Here is a 20,178-nt window from a genome sequence, read left to right on the forward strand (position 1 = left end):
AGACTCAAGACATGAAGAGAGCAGCATCATAGTTTTATGCATTGGAACAAGAAGGGGACAAAATTGGACGTACTGGGGGTGCTAGATAAAAAGTGAGCAGCTCATCAGTCACAGCGTTAGCAAGGTCAAAAAGTGAACATTAGCTTTGGTCCTTCTGAGTTCTAAAATATGATCTAAAAATCATCCTCAAAAGTCAGCTTGATCAACTCTGGATGGATCATGCTGTAACTAAGAATCATGCCCTAATGTGTTAAAACTGGTAAGAAAACTACTCTCTGTTTTGTCTCCACTGTTGTTCAGACGCTTATACCAATAACGAGGTGATTTACCTTTGGACCCAAGGAGACGAGAGATCTGTCTCCGTGGCAGAAGACGGCTCCAGGCTGAACCAGTATGACTTACTGGGACACGTCATTGGCAAAGAAACCATCAGCTCCAGCACAGGTACTCTTCTTCAGTTCTCCTATATTGCTAAGAGGTGGGAGTGGCTGTCGGGTCTAAGTGCTAGCCCTGGTTTTCCCCGCCCTTCACTCAATGTCAGCCGGGATCAGCTCCAGCACCAACTTGCAACACGTTAACGGATTAGCGGTCGCACTAATGGGCTGATAAAATCAAATGTTGTGTGTTTAAACAAGCAAAAGGTTAAGTCTTAATCCAAACAAATTTACACGTTGGGCTCAGTGTGTACGCGCTTGTGAACCATTCACAGACAGCTTCTACAGACATGCTCAATGTTGTCAGGACAGACAATCGCAAGCAGTGAAATCAGATTCGTGTTTCATGGGATGAAGCACCTACCTTTGAAATATAAACTCACTTGGCACATATAATCACTCCGTTCACTTTTCTCTCTAATTTTGCTTCTCTTTTCTCCCGAGTGAATAAAAAAAAAAAAAAAAAAAAGATCCCAGGTCTAGGGAAACTACATCAGCAGCATATATGCTAAGATAATATGAAGAGGTGTGGCAGAGGTGAGGGCCTCATTTCCATTCAGTTCGGGGTGATTGTCCAGAGTCAACTTTAATAAGCACAGAATTAAAAGGAAGGTCTGCCAGGCCATACGTTTGATTACATATTCATTTGTCTTCCACCACCTCACCTCATCAACACTGTGGAACAAAACCCTTGATGTCACATATCATCCTGTCGCTGGGGGACTTACGGTCGCACTTTTAACATAAGGGGATGGAATAGACAGGTAAGGTATGTTACAATTCACCATTAACGGTCAGCAGTATAGAGCTTTTGCTGTATTTGTTAGTGGTTAGCATTTACAATAATTCAAGCAAACAACAATAACACCTTTCACACTTATTACCAACTTGAGCTGACTAGAAGATGTGACAAAGGAGCTCCAAAGCTCTGGATAAAAAGGTTGCTTCAGTGTGGCAGTTAGCAATTACTGAAGGATGCATAGCTTACGACTGAGCCACACTGGCTTTCTGTTTGATAAACCCAAACTCTGCAGTGAAGCAGATTGCTGCGTGTGGCTCTCAGGAGGTAAGCTAGCGAATCACGGAGATCTGTCAGACTTCAGTTGTGTTTAGAGACTAAAGCCCCGTTGTAACCACTTAGTTGGATGGCTGTTTTCCTCAGGAGCAAAATGTGTATATTACACTGTCAAAAGAACTGCAGTTGTCCAACTCTTCTGAGAACACTTTCCTTTAGCTCATCTTTATTGTTTTGCTATTTGGTGGTTTGAACGCAAGTTTCGCAAAGGTAATTTGGGGAAGAAACTTAAGTCCCTGTATGATTGCCAGGTGGAGTCAACATGATTCCTTTCATAAACTGGTTCATGTCAAAAGAAATCCAATTTCTACCAAAGCTTTAGAGTTAATGGACTGCATTGATCCAAGGGAATGGGAGTATTCAAGCCAGTTCAGCTCTGGTTGGTATCTGTTTGAGAAAAAAAATAATAATTCACCTCAGGGAATGAAAGGCTCTTTTCTTCTATCCTTTCAGCTCTGATTACAGACATGGTGATGTCTTGGTCCATGACGTTGAGCTTATGGGACTCAATTTGTCCATATGCTAGTTTCGGTAACAAAACCCCAGCTGAAGAAAATACTCTGCACTGCAGGTCAGAACAATGCAGACAGAGGTTATTCACAGTAACAACAAAGATCCTCTAGTCTCAGGACCAGAGAATACCATGGGAGGGACATTGCTCAAGACCACCGAGTCCTGATTACAGACGTAGAGAAATGAAAATTTAATCAGATAATTAATGCATTTATCTCTGTAGTCAGATAATGATAAAAGTGCTTATTGGTCAAATATTTTATTTCATCTCTGAAGCAAACGGCCTTCAAAGGCTGTAGGGCTCAACGATTAATATGATTTAAATCACAAAACGGTCTATAGGGAAATGTCCACATCACATGAGGTACAATACCTGCTAAAGGCCAGATTGTGTGTCACAATACCAATCAAACTGAAGTACTGTAGCACTGCAAAGATATCCCAGCAGGCAGCTAACGTTATACCTACTTTTTGGTAGAGATCTGTGCAAAAATCCCACCGTTATTATTTCTATACATGTTTTCATTCAAGATGTGAACAGTGACACAAGACAGATGATTCCGTATGAAACTGTGAATCACATTCTCACATTTTCCAAAACAATCAGCTCCAATTGGATGGATTTACATTGTCTCCATTCAAATCTCTTTCAAAATGGCAACAACTGCTTTGCATTGAGGGACAGAGAGAGCCAAGCAGACCCGTGGGATACTGAATTTTCTGAATCAGCGCATTTAGGTATTTGTCATGTTTTTCTGATGTACGCATACTGCAAAGTAACTGCTACACTTTGGCCGGAGTAGTACAGTGCATACTGTTGGTAAAGGGCCACATCTTTGGCCATCAAAGAATTCTATTGAAGGGGAAACTTTGTGGGTCTTTATTTCAAAAATACACATATCATCTAAAGTATTAAAACCACTGACAGGTTTGGTATTAAGTATAATTCAACAGCCCTACAATAAATCCCCCTTTATGATTCTAAAGTACAGTTTTTATTGAATGTGTTTGAGAGATGAGTTGATTTATTTTAAAGGTAATGACTGTACAACAGTTTGTGGTGCCACCAACAGTAATTTTGTCCATCCTGTTTAAATGAATTAAGGTGATATAAACACCAGGAACAGCTCCCAGTATAAACCGGTGCAGTTCAAACAGCACCATAAACTACAGCCTCCAAATTGACAGCTAGAATAATTAACACATCTCTCATACAGATTCAATAAAGACTGAATAAACCTGATGAAGGGAGATTTGTTGCAGGGCTTTTATATTATACTCAATACCAAACCTGTCAGTGGTTTTAATACTTTTGCTATTCAGTGTATTTTCTCCCTGCCAAATCCATTTTCTATGCTTTTCTTAACAGACCCTGAAGTGACATGAACATTTTTCACCGGTTATTTTAAATGAATTAATTTGTTCTACTCCTTCTCTTAAGAACTATCTAATTTAAAGATTCAAGTGTATATGTTAATGCTCTAACTTTAATTAATGTACTTCTGAATATTTCATCTTCTGTTGTTCTCATCTGGGCATAACTGTATTAATAATCATGATCCATTATGTCTCTCCATGTCTTTCTCTGTTTATTTCCTTTCTCCTCTTTCTCTCTCACTCCCTCTCAGGAGAATATGTAGTGATGACAACATATTTCCATTTGAAAAGGAAAATTGGCTATTTTGTAATCCAAACCTACCTTCCCTGCATCATGACTGTCATACTGTCTCAGGTCTCCTTCTGGCTAAACAGAGAATCGGTTCCAGCGCGCACTGTATTTGGTGAGTACAGTCTTTGTCAACTCTAAGAATGCACTAAATAGTTAATGTCTGAGAATGTGTTGACTGGCAAATATGGAGCTTTTAAACTGTGAGGTTGGAGCGATCAAAGATGCAGAGCTGCGTTTCTTGACATCGTCAGAAGGAGTTAACGCATATGGAGTGCACATGGACCTGGATGAGAAATGTACTCTATTTTTTCCAGCTTTTATCGCTGTATTGATTTGTGCCTACTTAAGGAACGCACCAATTAAAAGATACGAACCGTTGAAGAGGGAAAATAAATCAGCTGACCCAGTTTGGTTTTATCCACAGATTGTAACTGAAGCTACAGTGTGAGTGATGAACAGACAGGGAATTTTTCAATCAAATTCAAGCAAAGAGACAACAGTTAATTCAAACACAACCAAAGCCCTGAGTCAAAATAGGCAGTTAAAAGTTTTGGGAGATACATTCATTTTTTTTTATCCTCCTCAGAGCCAGACGAGAAGATGCATCCTACATGTTATGTGGGGGAATTGAGACCCTAAGAAACCAGCTGGCTGCTAGTTAGCTTAGCACAACCAATGGCAGTGATAAGAGATGTTAGCATTAGCCATTACATGGCGTTGGCTGCATTTTTAGAAGAGTTATGAATAACATTCCCTATGATAACAATATAAAAAGTCAAGACATCGTGCTTTTAGAATAAGACGCATAGCCGGAACTACTTTTCTTGACCGGGCGTGATGATTTGTTGCTGCAGCTAAAACTTAGCCAGTATAAATATAGGATTGTTAGTGACTGAAAGAGCCACTGCTGCTACTAATCATGGCCAACACTGCAACAGAGCATGACACACAACAGAGATGGATATGTATCTTCCTGTCAGGCTCTTGGGAGGATGATGAAAGAGCATATTATCCAAAGGTTGGTGTGTTTCTTTATGATTGATAAAAGAACCCAAAGATCAAACCTTCCCTGTGAAGTCTAGGAAAAAAAACTCCTACATCCACATACTTGATATTGTCTGAGTTGTGCCTTAAGTTCTGTGTCATAGTCAACCGGACTGCTTCATTTACCTTGAATAGGTTTCTAGTTGACTACAACACAGCACTTAGGAGGTACCACGACCCGGACGACTGAGAATCTTCACCAACGTGTGCAATGTGAAGAAAAAGGTCTTTTCCATCCTGCACCATTCATGTTGACCGTAATTTGCCCGCATAGCTCATTCCATACACAAAGATGAGTTGTAATTTAACCTCCCACACCTTTTTGTGTTGCAATATGTATGACAGTGCCCCTTTAACCTTTACATATTGATGTTTGGAGGGGAAGCACTTGTGCAGAAATAGCATACGTAAGCACAGAGAGCAAGGGGTTATTTTCAGAAATTAAAACTGTCACAACTGCCTATTTCAGGGTTTTCTAAACTTCTGGACTCCTTCGGTTCTGCACGCACAGACCCAGGTTTATTTCAAGTCTTTTGAACCTTATTTCAGTCATGCACACAAAAGTTTTTATAGAGAACCATTTCCTTCATGGAGGAGAGAAGCTGTAATTAGTATCATTTATCTCAGTGGGATGATAGAAAGATTTCCTGTGAAGGACACTGTTTCCCAGCCATGGTCATACTTTGGATGATTTGTTCTCTCAGACAAATAGATCTTAAATGATGATTATTTTTCATTTCTTATAGCTTTGTACATGTCATGTGATACCTTTCCAGATCGGGTTTCAAGTCAATCACAGAAAAGAGTAGCAGAAAATAAATAAATGTCTGCCTATTCATCAATCTTTTATATGTACATTCGTACGCTTTAATTTCTCATTCATGACCCACTGAAATGAGCTGACCTCCCCACACAATCTTCACTTTTCGAGCTTACTGTGCATCTATTTTTCAGCAGATGAGATAGGTTGGAACAGATGAAGTGATTGCTTTTATGTGGTTGGATGAGCAGCCACTGTCAAAGCCACATTTGATTCCCAGCAACACTGAATGTAAAGGCTGTGATGTGAAATGATCTGGAAAGCTTCAAATGTTGTACGCCCCCCCCAAAAAAAGAAGAATTAATTGATATTAGTGTTTGGAGATCTGTTGGCACCTCTCACATTTTGTGATGTACTCACAGTAAATCCATGAAGGACACCAGTGTGTGTGTGTGTATATGTGTGCGTGTGGGTGTGTGGCTTACAACGACTCGTGCTTTTTTCATGGTTTTTATGTATTTGTATTTATTATGGGACAATGTAGATATTTTACCCCATAGTTCCACTGGACACAGTTTTACTATTTTACGACTTGACAGTATTGGTGCCAGGAAACACACAAGTCTTGACAAAAGACAACTCAAAAATACAGCTCACTTTCAGTTCTTGTTGAAGCTGCAGGATGGACTGATATTTTTGGCGCGTGGCTGAGTGTTCTCACTTCGCACATCAATCGATGAGAAGCTGACCCAGCTGGCCACCAACACTGTAGATGTTGACTTTTGGTTGGATGTAACTGTCAGGTGACATAAACTCAATGTCAGGACAATGTCTAAAGCCACCATCCACTCCAGGTCGAAAACTAACAGCAGCAGACTTTGATATTTTGTTTGTTTTCTTAATGTAGACTTGTAGAATTGGATATATTGTTGGCTTTTACTCCAACGTTTGACGCCACTCAAGCATGGGCTTTTAACATCAATCCAATTTAACGTCAGATGTCAAGTCGGTCCAGCATCTCCCTGACATTAAACTGGAGTGTTGTACCAGCTGGGGAAGCTCTGACATGCATTCCTTGGAGCTCACCTTTAAGTTTAATTCTAATTTTGAAACCCCCAAAAATAGTTTAGATGAGTGAGCTTCTGCTACTTACCAATTAGACCCCATTGTAATGCTGTGTCATCATTTAAGTAAAATATCAAGGTGGAAAAACTATGCGGTGAGTTATTTATTTTGAACTGTTTACTGATCTCTTCATTTCATCCTCAGGGGTCACCACTGTCCTAACCATGACCACCCTGAGCATCAGTGCTAGAAACTCCCTCCCTAAGGTGGCCTATGCCACTGCCATGGACTGGTTCATGGCCGTGTGTTATGCCTTTGTCTTCTCTGCCTTGATTGAGTTTGCCACAGTCAACTACTTCACCAAGCGCAGCTGGGCATGGGATGGGAAAAAAGAGGGCATGGAAATAAGGGTGAGTGATTCTTGTTCGGGAACAGTTTGATACAGAGAAATAAATGAATGCTACGCCTGCACTTCTGATCGGACACAGCGCACCACCATTAACGTTGAAACATGTCATCCTCAGACACCGAATGCAACAGTTTGGGTTTTTTTTTTTTGGGTTGTTGTTGTTTTGTTTTTTTGTGGACAGGACTGTATCTCTTCTTGGGCTGATCATTTTTTCCTGCCATGCTGAATTCAAGATTAATTGTTCCTGTCACTTGTGTTGACGTTCTTGTAAGAAATGCTTTCAGACCCGCTCAGAAAGTCATCTTTTTACACAGGAGGATGGATGAGGGCAAGTTAGAAACAGTGATAGAAAGTTCCCCTTAAAGCAGCCCGGAGAACTCTGTAAAGGAGCTTTTATTTATTCATTAACGGCCAAATGGAACAGGGACAGTGGGGCGGAACAGTGAGAGCAGAAAAAGAGGTAAACAGAGAGCCAGAGAAACTGGCCCTGATTTACGATAGCAACAGAAGTCTCATCTTTGAGTCGGGAAAGGCTCATTCTGCCTTGAAAAGATGGCACCTTAAATCCAGTCTGCTCATTTAAGGCACACTGATTGACTTCATCACAGCTTCCAGATTTGTCAATAGGCTGTTTTATGTTTTCATGATTGTAGAGGACGGTGAGTGAACTTGTGTACTGCAGCAAAGCAGAAACACACAAGGGTAAAGACGTATCATATTAGCTCAAAAGAATTTATGTGCTTGACTCAATTTAAAGAAATGTGGATTTATTAGGAAGGAACTCCCGAGTGTGTTTCTACTCTGAAGCTGTGATAAATAAAATCTGACAAGTTTCTCATCATAAACTTACCATGCTTTCTGAGATGTTTTACAGATTATCACATCAAATGAAATCCACTTCTGCCCTTTGCTTAACGTCTGAATTACGAATGTCTCTCAAATTAATTTAGTAGCTCTACACACTTTAAAGAGGCTCTTTTGTTTTGGTATTGAAAGAAACATCAATGAAATGTTCAAATTCTGTCAGAAGATATATTTGTATTTAGTAACACATATTTAATGGATAACCCAGATTTCTGTCTTATCTCAGAAAATATGCACATAATATTGCACATTTGTCATACACTACTATTTAAATATTTGCAGAGCAACATTCCGGGTTCACCAAAGTCACACCAATATTTAGCGAGAGAGAACATCAGCATGTATTTACATTTTAAGTACCTAATCGTGGCCTTGATTTCCATCCAAAACTTTTCTTTGGAAGAAAAAAGTGCATTTAGACTAAAGTAGTTCCTGCCTGCTCCTAACAGGAGCTAGCAACTATATGCTACACAAAAGCAAACGGTAAGAAAGAAGCAATTACCAACGCCAAGTTCTCCATTTGTGGAGAACTTGAATGCTGTGGATGGACTTTAATTCAATTTGACAGCATGATATAACTAACAGGTTCAGGGACACAGTTAGATTTTGGAATTTATTCAGAACTGAATGAATAAATAAATTCAGAAAGATCTGGATCTGATGACGTTGTGTTGCCTTGGTGGAGGTGTGCACTCCCCGGATGCCCTCTAGTTCAACTACAGGCTGCATGTTCTAGAATTAGAAAGCAGTTCCAGCAGATTGCACAAGTTCACCTGCAAGCAGAAGTATCGCAAAGTATTTTACGTAAAACATTAGCAACACGACAGGAGACTCTGGTTTCCATCCGTGAATTGTTTTCTAATGTTGGATAAACCTTGTTCCTGCTCTGAGAAGAAACTATCGTCTGCTATTAGCTTGCCACTCTTACACCTGCCGCCTCCTCATACCACTCTAAGGATGTAGAGAGCCAGTTGACAAGATTGGTTCCTTTGACTTTATTCTGTTTCCGTGTTTGAGACCATCAGCTGTGCTTTACAGAGCAGAAACACTCAGTCATCATGGCTTCAGCAACTGCTTATTTAGGTCCTGTTGTTTTGTACCTGACAGATTAAGAAGGTTGAACACTCTTTAAATGTTAACCGCAAATAACATGAAAAGAGAGTCATAAAAATACTCCTATGAATGACACGTCTCCTTCAGTTAGCCTGTCTGTGTGTGTGTAGAAACTTACAATAAAAGGCAACATGAAGGGGCTAAAGCAAATTACTAATTGTAAAGCTAAAATGAGTAAAACTAATCTACTCCATTTCCCCATTCTGAATGGACTGAACTGTAGCAATGTACAAAACCATAATGGCCATCTGGGGTGTTGTTTTACTGATGGAGCAGCACGGAAATCACATTTGCAAAGGAAACTGCCCGGCCCTCGTCCCTGTGATGTAAAGATAAAATGCTAGTTTTAGAATACGTTGTTGTTGTTGCCAGCACAAATAAAAGGAGGAATACTTCTATCAGCCGAGTTGCAACCTAAAGACACATTTTTCATCTGCTGTGACAGACACGGCCACAAATCCATTTTCTGCACCTTATGTACTCACTGTTTGATACAATCATCTTTTCTGTAGCTTGACTGAGTGATTGACAGAAATGCATATTGCTACCACAGAACTTTTCATTCAATGGGGATGATTTGCAGTGTTACATTGCAGAAGAGGGGAGGGGTTTTTTCTCTTCTTCTTTTTTTTTTTTTTTTGTTCTTTTGATGCCTCGTCTTAATGGCAACAGCCTGCACTGCGCTCTCGGGGGCTGTGCTGAGCATGCAGTTGTCATGATAGATAAAAAAGAATGGGGTCACAGAGGGAGACGTAGCACTCCCATCACACTCCCGGTAGAACGAGCTGCTGGAAAGCAAAGGGATCAGACTTTGCTTTTTTTCTTACTTTTTAAACATCTCTTAAATGAAAAGAAGCAAGAGGAGGGGAACCTATAAAGGAAGAGGAAGTTTTAGCTCAATAAGTCCTTTTGAAAATGCCGTCTCCAGTCATCAGAGTCTTAGCCAGAACCAAACGATGACTTAATGGCCCACAGGCTCTTTCTTTTTTAGGTCTGAAATGGTGAGCTGCAGCCCAGTCAATGTGCACCAAATTACTTCTGAGATTATAGAGCTTCACGGCCATTTTCTTCCCTTTTTGTTACCTGACGTTCTGTTTGACAAGAGATCTACCTAATTAGCTCACCCCTTGCCGGCTGAAGGAGTATTTATTACAGAAATGAGCCAGTGGGAAGTCTGGCTGGCATGCGTATCCTTGACAACCAATGACACATGATGGAAAACTACTGTGTTAGGTATTATGGGCTGGTTTCATGAGCAGATGCAGGAGCATTTGCTCATTGTGCAGTGGGCGTTTCAATTCAAGCGGTCTTGTACATGCACACCTGTAGCACACAAGTCCACATCTTCAGACATCTTTCCTTGCAGTCATGTTTCAGCAGAGCAGAGTGTAATACACATGTGAACAGAAATAGTAATTCAGAGCTGTCATTTCTTGAGGCATCTTGTCAATAGGGATGCACCGATGCATCAGGTCAACGTAGGTATGGGCTAACATGGACATGGTTAACTGGCATCACCGTATCGCCAAATAAGGTGGCATTCACCAGTGACAGTTGCCTGACGTTTCTCTGTTATGAGCTGAGTATGTGTGCAGTCATGCACTGCCAACCTGCCACCAGCTCTATGACTCTAGCAATGTGCCATATGAGTGTCCAGCACAGGTGCCATGTGCACTAGGGCCGTCCCCGGTGCATGGGAACCCGACAACAGGTACGGTATCGTAAGGTAGGAATGATGTCGCTGTGATGGAGACTTACCCAAATCCCAGTGCGATGGTTGTCATCGTGATCGTGAGTGCAGTTCAGCATCTGGGACACTACTGCTAAAACCACTCATGTTGATCGTGGCTGTTTTTACAAGCTTCTGGCGAGGGGACGAGCTGAGGCTGAATGTTAAATGTATACACCCACATTCTCACCTAAAATATGTATAAAATATACATGAACAGTACAACAGCAGCAGCAATGCAATATTTCCTCCTTTTTCCAGAAGAGAATACTAACAATACCCCCTTACTGACGAACTGCCTTTCATGAGGGGCAAATACACAAACGATCGAGTGCCCTAACTTGTGCAAAGAGATGCAAAAATTCCCTTTTCATTTGGTATTAATTATTCTGCTGTATCACAAGGGAACAACTTCACCTTCAAACAAAGGTTCCAACTCCAAATAAAAAAGGAAAGGCCAGTGTGGATGTTTGGTTTGTTTTGAAAAAAAAAAAAAGAAAGAAAGGAAACGTTGGCTGTGTGGGAGTGTTACACCGTCTCAGAGAAAGATCGGTCTCTCACTGTGCGCAGGTGTTTTTTTCAGGGATTTTTAAAGTTCAGAAATACTGCTTTTCTGTTATGGGCCAAATTGTTATTTTGAATAATCGGTATCAGCATAGAACTTCCATATCAGCGCATCCCTAATATACCCCCAATGCATCAATGCATGATTAGTCCATGTAGATGGCTACCATTTCCCCAACACCATTATTAGCTCATTTTATGTCAACTTTAAATGGTGGACAGCGCAGCGGTGTTATGTTTAGCTCTGCACATGAGTTCTGTGTGAGCACTGTACTTGTCAACAGCTCGCTACCAAGATGTCAGATCTACTTATGTGTTGTATACAACTCCAAATCAGTGACACAGGAACAAAAAGGCACACAAAAGGCCTCGACCATGAAAAGCTGAGAGGACAACAAAGATTTAGTTGATCGGAGTTTTGGTCTAGGATTGAATTTGTGTGGGAAGGTGTGTGCCCCTGGTTTCCTCAATATAAAGAGAAATCTAGCACAGAAATACCACACCTCATTTAATGGGAAATGTGAACGACATTTCCAGTGCATGGCTACAGCCAGATAATCAGAGAGTAGACAGCAGGAGAGAATCATTTAGTTGCCCAACTTTAGACTATTCTTTACATAATGAAACCTGTTCAGTTCTTTCCCTGGGCATATAAACCTTCATATCAAGAATGGCGTGGTGCCTGGATCTGCCAACGAGGAGCCACAGCAGGCTCATTGGTGTACCGAGGCCTGAAAATGGTACAGGTGCTCTACAGAGGTGGTGAGTCAGAGGGCAGAGAGCCAGGACGACTGAATGGGTTGAACTAGTATGATAATTATTCTACTATTTTTACTGCACACAGGCGCAGGTACAATTAGCTTTTAATTATTTAGGGGCCACATTCACAAAGGAAGTGTTAAGTGGTGTGGAATTGATTTTTTTTTTTTTAATTGCTGAAGTCAAGTTTAAATTTGGGTCAGCAAAAATGAATTGGGCTTTGGCCACAACATTTCGGGGCTTGGCCGTGATGTTTGTATTCCGTATTGGCACCATGATCACTTGATACAGGGCTTAGCTTGGTTCAATTAGGTGAGATTAAGGAACAGTCTGAGACGTACACAGCAGAAATACAGAAACACAGGGACATAGGAAGGAAAAGTAGTTCAAGAAACCATCTTTTTTTCAGATTTAGGAGAATAAAACCTGAACTGACTTAAACAAAAACTGATAGTACAGTAAGTCCTGCCATGGCGAGATTCAGCACAGCAACTACTGGTATATTTTTTCAAATATCCTTTGTTCCGATAAAAATAAAGACACAAGCAGGGACAGAGCAGCTCCCTATATACAGCCCACACCCCCATACACCCACATGCTCACACACTCGAGGCTATTAAATATGCCAACACCTCATCTCCCATCTTAGACAGGGACAGACTGTCACAAAGTTCCGTTACATGCACGCATGCACACACTGAGCTTCAAACAGCAGGACACAGCAAGGCACATTTACCCTGAGGATAGTTAATCACACTCCTAAAAAAAAATTTGATGCAAAAAACAAAAAACAGAAGCTCAAAGACAAGGTCAACAGATGCATTATAGTTGTGCCTGTAGCTAGCCAAATGACTCTGAATTGTGCGCAAGAATCTTTAGCCGTAAGTAAATTATGTGCTGTGTCACATTCAGTTCATTTAAAAAAAACATGCACACAGCACCATGACACATGCAGTTTCCCCAATAATTAGACCATATGAGTTAGTGCAGAGGACAGCCCGGCTAAGTAGTGAGAGAAAATGACTTTGCATGGCTTGTTTGTAATGTTACTGGGCAAAGAACATTTCCAATGCCAGCGACGTTAGGGGACTCTGATTAAGGTCATACGAAGGGTTACAGTTTCCTGCTGAGTAAGCCACCGCTGTGATAGAGGAGGCCATGTAGTGGTGGTGTTTGATGTGGAGGAATCGATGTGCTGGGCAAGTATCAGGTTATCTGGGGGGCATCGGTGTGACTCTTTGTCTCCCCATGCTTATTGACTGGAGCTAGACCCTTTCAGGCATCGAATCACCACTCCTCTGCCGGATGAAGGGTTTGCTTTTTTGCAGAGGTGGAGAGTGATTGAGAGAATCATCCTCCTGCTGCTGCTCTGCTCACTTGATGTATTAGAGTTGTGTCTTTCTCATTCCTGCAACTTCCAACAACCTCTTAACTACATAATAACACCGTTGTGATACTGTTAATATCCTTCTGTTTTGGAAAGTGATCTACCTGTGGATATTATGCATAATGATGACACACTGTAATCTATTCCAGACATTGAACAAACAATTTTCTGCCTCCTTTTGTCAGTGAATGTTGAGAATAAATACCAAACAAAACATTTGGTGATGAGCTATGTGCAGAAAGAGATCCACCATGAAGCTTTTTGGAGGGGAAAGAGGGGACATTAGTTATGCTAATTAAAAAGATGGAGCGAAAGGGGAGAGGAAGGAAAATTAAATGAAGCTGAAAAAGTAGAGCAAAAAATAAAAGCTGGGCTCAAAGCAAAAGTGAAAGCAGGGTGCATTGAAAGTGAAAGCGTGTTACATGACACACACCAATGTAGTTCTGCTGAGGATCTTAAGAATGGCCCCAGAGCAGATGAATGGTGAGAAGAACGTGACCCCCAGTACATGTGCACAAACTTGCACAGGTGATCAATCTTGGTGCCCTAGTTCTTCTCTTTTTGCAGACAGGATCCTCAGGTGACAACGAGTTTTCTGAGCATACCAATATAGCGATGAAAACTCAGTCTCCCCTTGTGATTTCAATATGAAAGACAGACTCTCTTCTCTGAGGTAGTAAGAGGAAGACAGTTTTTGCAGCCAGCTTTATCACATACAGCCTCTGTTGTGTTTGTTTTATCGTGGGCTGTTTGCCTGAAGAGGCCTGGCTGCTCTCATTGATACAGTTTGTCAGACATGTCTACAGGCGCTGTTATTTGCCCTGTTTCTAATCAGGCTCTGAGCCGCTACTGCCGCCATTAGCAGTATCAGATTCAGCTCCAAACTCTTTCTGCAATGATGCAAACTATTCCCATAAGTCTCATTTTACCAGCCTGATAATTTAGTCATGAATCTGAATCATAGCCCTTTTGTTCCCTGCAATCCAGATTTGTGTGATGCAGATTTGAATTGACTATAGTGCAAAATGTTCAAAAGTACTGCGAGCTAGACACTGATTCATAGAGTATGTAAGTTGAGTAATTTTAATATAATTGGTAAACTTTTTTTCTTTTCTACTTTTCTTTTCAGGAACCGTTTCAGGCTAACATGGCCAGGATTAAAGATATGGTTAGGCTTTTGTTTTGTTCTTGTGTGTGTCGTGTCTCGTGGTGTTGCTTCTATTTCCTCTTGATGAGTTCAAATGGAAGTATTGTTGAGTCTGCTGCTTTGCTCCTGACGACCTTTACTTTACCGCTTTCTTTCCTTTTCAGAGAAGAGAATCTGCAACTCTCTCCAAAAAGGCAAACAACACCTTCAACATTGTTGGGACCACCTATGCCATCAACGTAGGTAAAGACCAAGGTTTAACGACCATTTCCAAGAGTGCCCCCGCAGCATCGGCCAAACACTCTCACTATCTCCATAAAATGGACGACCCCTACACAGAGGCCAAGAAGTCCTACAACCGCGTCAGCAAAGTGGACAAGATATCACGCATCATTTTCCCAGTTCTTTTCTTCATCTTCAACTTAGGCTACTGGGCTACATATGTCAACAGAAAGCCCGCTATCATGAAGGCAAACAACCTAAACTGAATTTGACCAAATGCTAGGCTTGATCTGGTTTAGTTTGGAGGGCAGAAAGGTTTGCAGGAGGCCAAGTCCATAACATCTTAATGTGTGCGTGCGTGGGTGTGTGTGTGTGTGTGTGTGTGTTTTCTCAAGAGTTTAATATTTTGCACGTCTGTACAGATGGAAGGCAAATACTCACATAGAGTGGGGGACCTTGGAGGGAGCACATTGTCATGTCAGACTGTGTTTGCGTTGCATTTGTTTTCTCCCCTCCACTCTTAGCTCTGGCCCTGTTCCCTGTTGTGAGTAACCAAGTGTTCCTTCACTGTATCTTGATTGCTTGCAGTTTTGTAGACTAGTCAAATTGTGTTCCCTCTGTTTTGAAATGTTTGCGCTTTGCTTATGATGAGTTAGAGCAAGCATGAGGTTTTCATTGTAGCTTATCAATGATAAGGTTTTGAAATATCCAACATGCATGCACACACAGACACACCGGGATGCATCAAAAGCAGAGAAATTCATTGGTCGCTTTACTATGCTCTGTTAGCCAGGGGCAGCTTGTACAGTTCCATAGGAACATCATTAATAATCGTCAGTGTCTAGCCTTCAGCTCACACTGAATCTCAACAGACACGATGCAGCATCATCTGGAATTGCTTTCACGTCCCATGCGGCCGCCTGTACATTTTCTAGTCCAGTGGCTCCTATTGTCTTAACTGGCTGAGTATGTTCAATGACAGAGAAGCTATGTGCCTTGGTGAATAAACATATTATTAAGTAAAAAGCTTCGTCACACTCGCACTTGCATCAACAGCACACATATGCACAAAAAGTCTGTGTGTGTGTTTTGCATGCAAACACATACTGGTGACCACAGGCGGCGTCTGCACACTGCAGGACGTGTGTCTGCTCCACCCACGCACCCTCTACCTACGGGCATGGGCGCCGAGTGTAAAATTGTCCATTAGTGTGGAAGGTTAACAGACCTCTGCCGACGACAAGATGAGGCAAAGAGATTAAAGGACCCAGCATATTCCACAACAATTATGTGCTTTTATGTGCGGCGTCTCCATCAGCAGCAGTCGTAACACACCACAGTAACACCATTACCTCAGACTCAAGTCAAACTTAGTTTAATACTTAGGTTTTCCATGTAAATGCAAGCAAAGCTAGATGTTTTATACATTTAACTACATTCTTTTCTTGTAAGCAGGTGTTTTTATGTTATCTGCATCAGTAGATGTAGCCGTTTTTGCCTTGTCATAAGCTAGATTTGGATTCATGTTGTACATTTGCCCTTTTATACTTGATCATGTAAAGTATATTGGTGATTGTCTACATTTGCTGTACCGTTTGTGTTTTGTAGTAGATGAAAAAAAATCCAATCATTCACGTGTATAATACAGCACAATGCTGCCGAATCTGTAAAAACTGTCATTCATTTTTAGGTACTATAATGAACCAACTGTAATTGTTATGATCACATTGAAGAACAAACTATTTGGTCAAACTCATCAAGTCATGCTTTCAAGGTTGCAAATCAAATTCGTCTCCGTGTTCAAGTTCTGTTTTTAATTTAGCTGCTGAACTGCGCGTGTGTGTGAGTGCGTACGTGCGTGTTGATACAGATGTTATGTGATTTTTTTTTTTTTAAATGTATTTCTTATTTTGCTAGACTATATTTTGCGTCATATGAATTACTGACTTCTCGGTGACCGGTGTTCTAAAGACATCAACATGGAGCTCTTTAAACTGTGTCTCCAGTGTGGTAAGTACAGGAGAATGAGTCGACTGTTGTGGCCTCTCTGAAGGTGTGTTAATGTCACAAAACCATGTACAAAGCATCATTCATAGGTTAACGCGTGACAATCTGTACATGTGTGTCTGCAACCTCAGATAACGGTGTGTGTCGCACCCAAATAGGGCTTAGTCAATGTTTCTGTGGTTCAACCCAATCACATTCACACGGTCTCAGCAACGTCTTCATGAATTATTTGTACATATTTGTGTTATGATCATTTACACAGACGAGGTTATGAAAGTGCTTTTACCCTCACACCCCACTGGACTGGCTCAACAGAATGAAATCCTTCATGTCGTCCCCTTTTTGGAAAAGGCATTCGGGTCCAGCTTAAATCCATTTAAAGGGAGGATAATTAATGTGCTCATTAATCTTGGAAACCAGTTTAGGTATTTACTATTCCTTTTTATGGAGTCGGGTTGTGACGGGCGGCAGCAGCCTCCACTCTTGTAGTGATTTGGAGTTATTATTTGACCATTAGAACAAACCGTTACATCTTCCGAAACAAGAGCGCACGAACCATAGAGAACTTTCATTCAAACAAAGAGCAACACATGGACCAGCGGCAACATATCCTGGTGAACTATTTTCAGTTTCAATAACATCAAAAGTTGTTAACCTCAAACACAGAATTGAGGCCCTAATGATTAATGACCCTATAAACACCGGAATCCGTTTGTGAGGACTCAAGTTTTTACAGTCACATTAAACAGGCAATTACAAACCATGTGTACACGTCCCTGTTTAATAGCGTTCTTTAAGACTTCCACGTCTCCACACCATGGGACGATTAAATCAGACATATTGCTGCTGACATATAATGACACTTTGTATCATGTATTTCATTAACTGAACAGTTATTGTGTTTCCATTTGAATTTACCTGGTCTCACATTAATGCTCAATACTCAACGGCTGATGTGTTTGAAGTCTGTTATTTACAGCTAATTCAGGCTTTCGTGTATTTGTGATTCCTCCGACTGAGGGGCTGTATTTTAGTACCTAAGCAATCACTGATTTTTTGAAGTACATTTGGAAGGAAAAAAAGAAAAAAAAACAACCTGCCACAAAGACAGTTGCCATCTAGGTCACCACAACCTGAATTAGAAATATTTCCAATGGGCTCCCTCAGCTTCAGCCAGTGGACTGTTGCTTCAGTAAAGCTGTTACCAAAGATACATTCATAAGCCAGATCAAATGATTGCATCAATGCTTGTTTTGAAAATTGTACATCTTCAAATGTCAAATAAGCCATATCAGGATAGCAAATGGGTCCAAAAGGTCAATACTGTGGTATCGTTACTTTTCATGACAGAGAAATGATCTCTAATGGTTCACCAGGAGATGTGTTGTTTGCTCGACTGCATTTGTGATGCCACTTCATCATCACGCTGTATATATTCCTGCTTTTGTCTGTACGTCTTGTCGGCCCTCATTGGTCCAAATTGAATTTTTTAATGTGTCTGTGGGTAGCAAAAAGGAAGGACATGCAGAGCCACGCAACCACAATCTCTGTATCTGTAGCTGAACTACATAGGGACCTCCATAGGTTGGGTACTGAGCTCGAACCAGCTGAAATGTGTCAGCGTTACAGAGACCTGCATCATGTTCATGCTCGACTCACAGTCAGTCGGGGCAAATGCTGTCTCTATCTCAAAGTTGGCCATGGCAACACATCTGACCTGAGGAAACACTTCTCTAAATGTCCCCCGCAGCAGCTGCGAATGATTCTTTTCATACAGCTGAAATTACACCTGTTGTTATAGCTACAGTAACAGAAACAACAATTTAATACCAGGAGCCGACGGTGGGATCAGCTCAACCGTAAGGAGGTACCCAACCTTAAAACTCTGTCGTCCCAACTGCTCAGACTGATGACTGAACGTCCACAGACGAGTGTCAAAAAGACTGAGTAAGACATGTAAATAACTTTAAAATGAAAATTAATCAATGTGAAACATGAAAGTTATCATAGAAGCTTGTGGTCATTCAGGAATCTTTTTTTTTTTTTCCCCCCCTTCATTTCTGAGTAGTTTTGATCACTGGGATTCTCTTGTATCGTTGATATTTATTTTTGCTTCGAGTTGCGTTTTAGTGTGATACCATTTTTTCCTTCACAGGGCCAGAGTTAACTTAAGCAGAAACATGTCATCCTATAAACATATAGTATATTAACAGTATAATTATATGAATATATATTTATGCTATTCAGTACAGCATCAATTATTATATATTTTATACCACATAACCACTACAGCATTGAAGCAATTCTCTTGATGGGTAGAAAGCCGTAGACAAATAAACAAACTATTAAACTAAATGGCAACGATTCTAATTGCTCAAAACAGTGTTACTAAGTTGTGAATTTGTAGATATTGTGAAATCAATAACAATAGTTCGTGAATATTGATATGTCACGTCATTTATTTTTACATCTGATAAATACGACTTACTGACATTTCAGATCTGTAACACTGAGTGTTATGGTATTTTAAAGATGTACAGTAGAGATAATCCTCATTAAGCTACTTACAAGATCAGTACCTTGTGTGCACTTTTCAAACCTTAACTGTGAATTAGCAGCTGTTTGCAAGCGGAGTTGTACACACTGTGTTCTCTCTCCAGCATATTCACTGCATGTCCCTACGCATTGTGAGATCAGAGACTTCCTCCACAAAGACTGCTTGCTCTGGGAACATAGTGGACGTTGTGTCGTTGTCAGGAAGTGGCTCTCTATATGCTCAGTGACTGGACTCTGTATGTCGACCTCTCTCGTTCATGTGCTTACTGTATGAGATGTAGCAAACGGAAATGGGAATTAAAAGGATGTTGTATTTTGTCTTGGGAGTTCATTCTGTGTGAATTTGAACGCGGCAGACTCGTCCGGGGAGCACTTTCTCCTCCAGGTTGTTCTGGGCTGTCATTTTCTGTGTTCATTGCTTTATTATCAGGTCGTACATCGTGAAAAAGATCCTACATGGAACAAAATGCGAAGCTATTACATACCTCACAAAGAACAAGCAGAATAGCCAAGACACCTCAATGACCTTGCCGAAGCGTTAAATAGCTTACCATATAGAACCCAACGCTGCATCCAAGTATTTCACGAGGCTTTTTTAAAATTATAAACAACAGCTGCAGTCCCATTGAATAAAGCTGTGATAGTGTTAGTTGAACGATGCAACCATGTCAGCCCTTTGTCCAGACAGGTTTAAGGTCTAAGACAGGTTTAATATCCTGTGAGGGGGAGTCTGATCCAGGCAGGGATTTAAAAACACACGCAAACCCTCTAATATAAACACAGAAGACAGCATAAAGTGACGGAGACAGGCATGAGGAGGGCACAAGGAGATGAGAAGACAAATTCCAGTCTGAAGCCAAA

The 20,178-nt window shown here is 40.9% G+C and overlaps 1 protein-coding gene across 2 annotated transcripts in view; it reads left to right on the forward strand.

The window, feature by feature from the left end:
• The window catches only part of gabra3 (gamma-aminobutyric acid type A receptor subunit alpha3), an 85,024-nt gene extending 65,405 nt beyond the window's left edge, over nucleotides 1–19,619 (forward strand). Inside the window, exons 7-11 of one of the 2 annotated variants that reach the window (XM_086225606.1) lie at nucleotides 301–444; nucleotides 3,651–3,803; nucleotides 6,765–6,970; nucleotides 14,515–14,553; nucleotides 14,697–19,619. In XM_086225606.1, coding sequence (XP_086081732.1) covers nucleotides 301–444; nucleotides 3,651–3,803; nucleotides 6,765–6,970; nucleotides 14,515–14,553; nucleotides 14,697–15,020 — 866 coding nt within the window. In that variant the 3' untranslated portion in view covers nucleotides 15,021–19,619. The remainder of the gene's footprint in view (nucleotides 1–300; nucleotides 445–3,650; nucleotides 3,804–6,764; nucleotides 6,971–14,514; nucleotides 14,554–14,696) is intronic. The other variant, XM_086225608.1, reaches the window with a different exon arrangement.
• Nucleotides 19,620–20,178: the final 559 nt, after the last annotated feature.

Source organism: Aulostomus chinensis, chromosome 15 (assembly GCF_037954235.1).
Source record: "Aulostomus chinensis isolate RoL2024-O1b breed Wild chromosome 15, RoL_Achi_v1.0, whole genome shotgun sequence".
Classification (NCBI taxonomy): domain Eukaryota; kingdom Metazoa; phylum Chordata; class Actinopteri; order Syngnathiformes; family Aulostomidae; genus Aulostomus; species Aulostomus chinensis.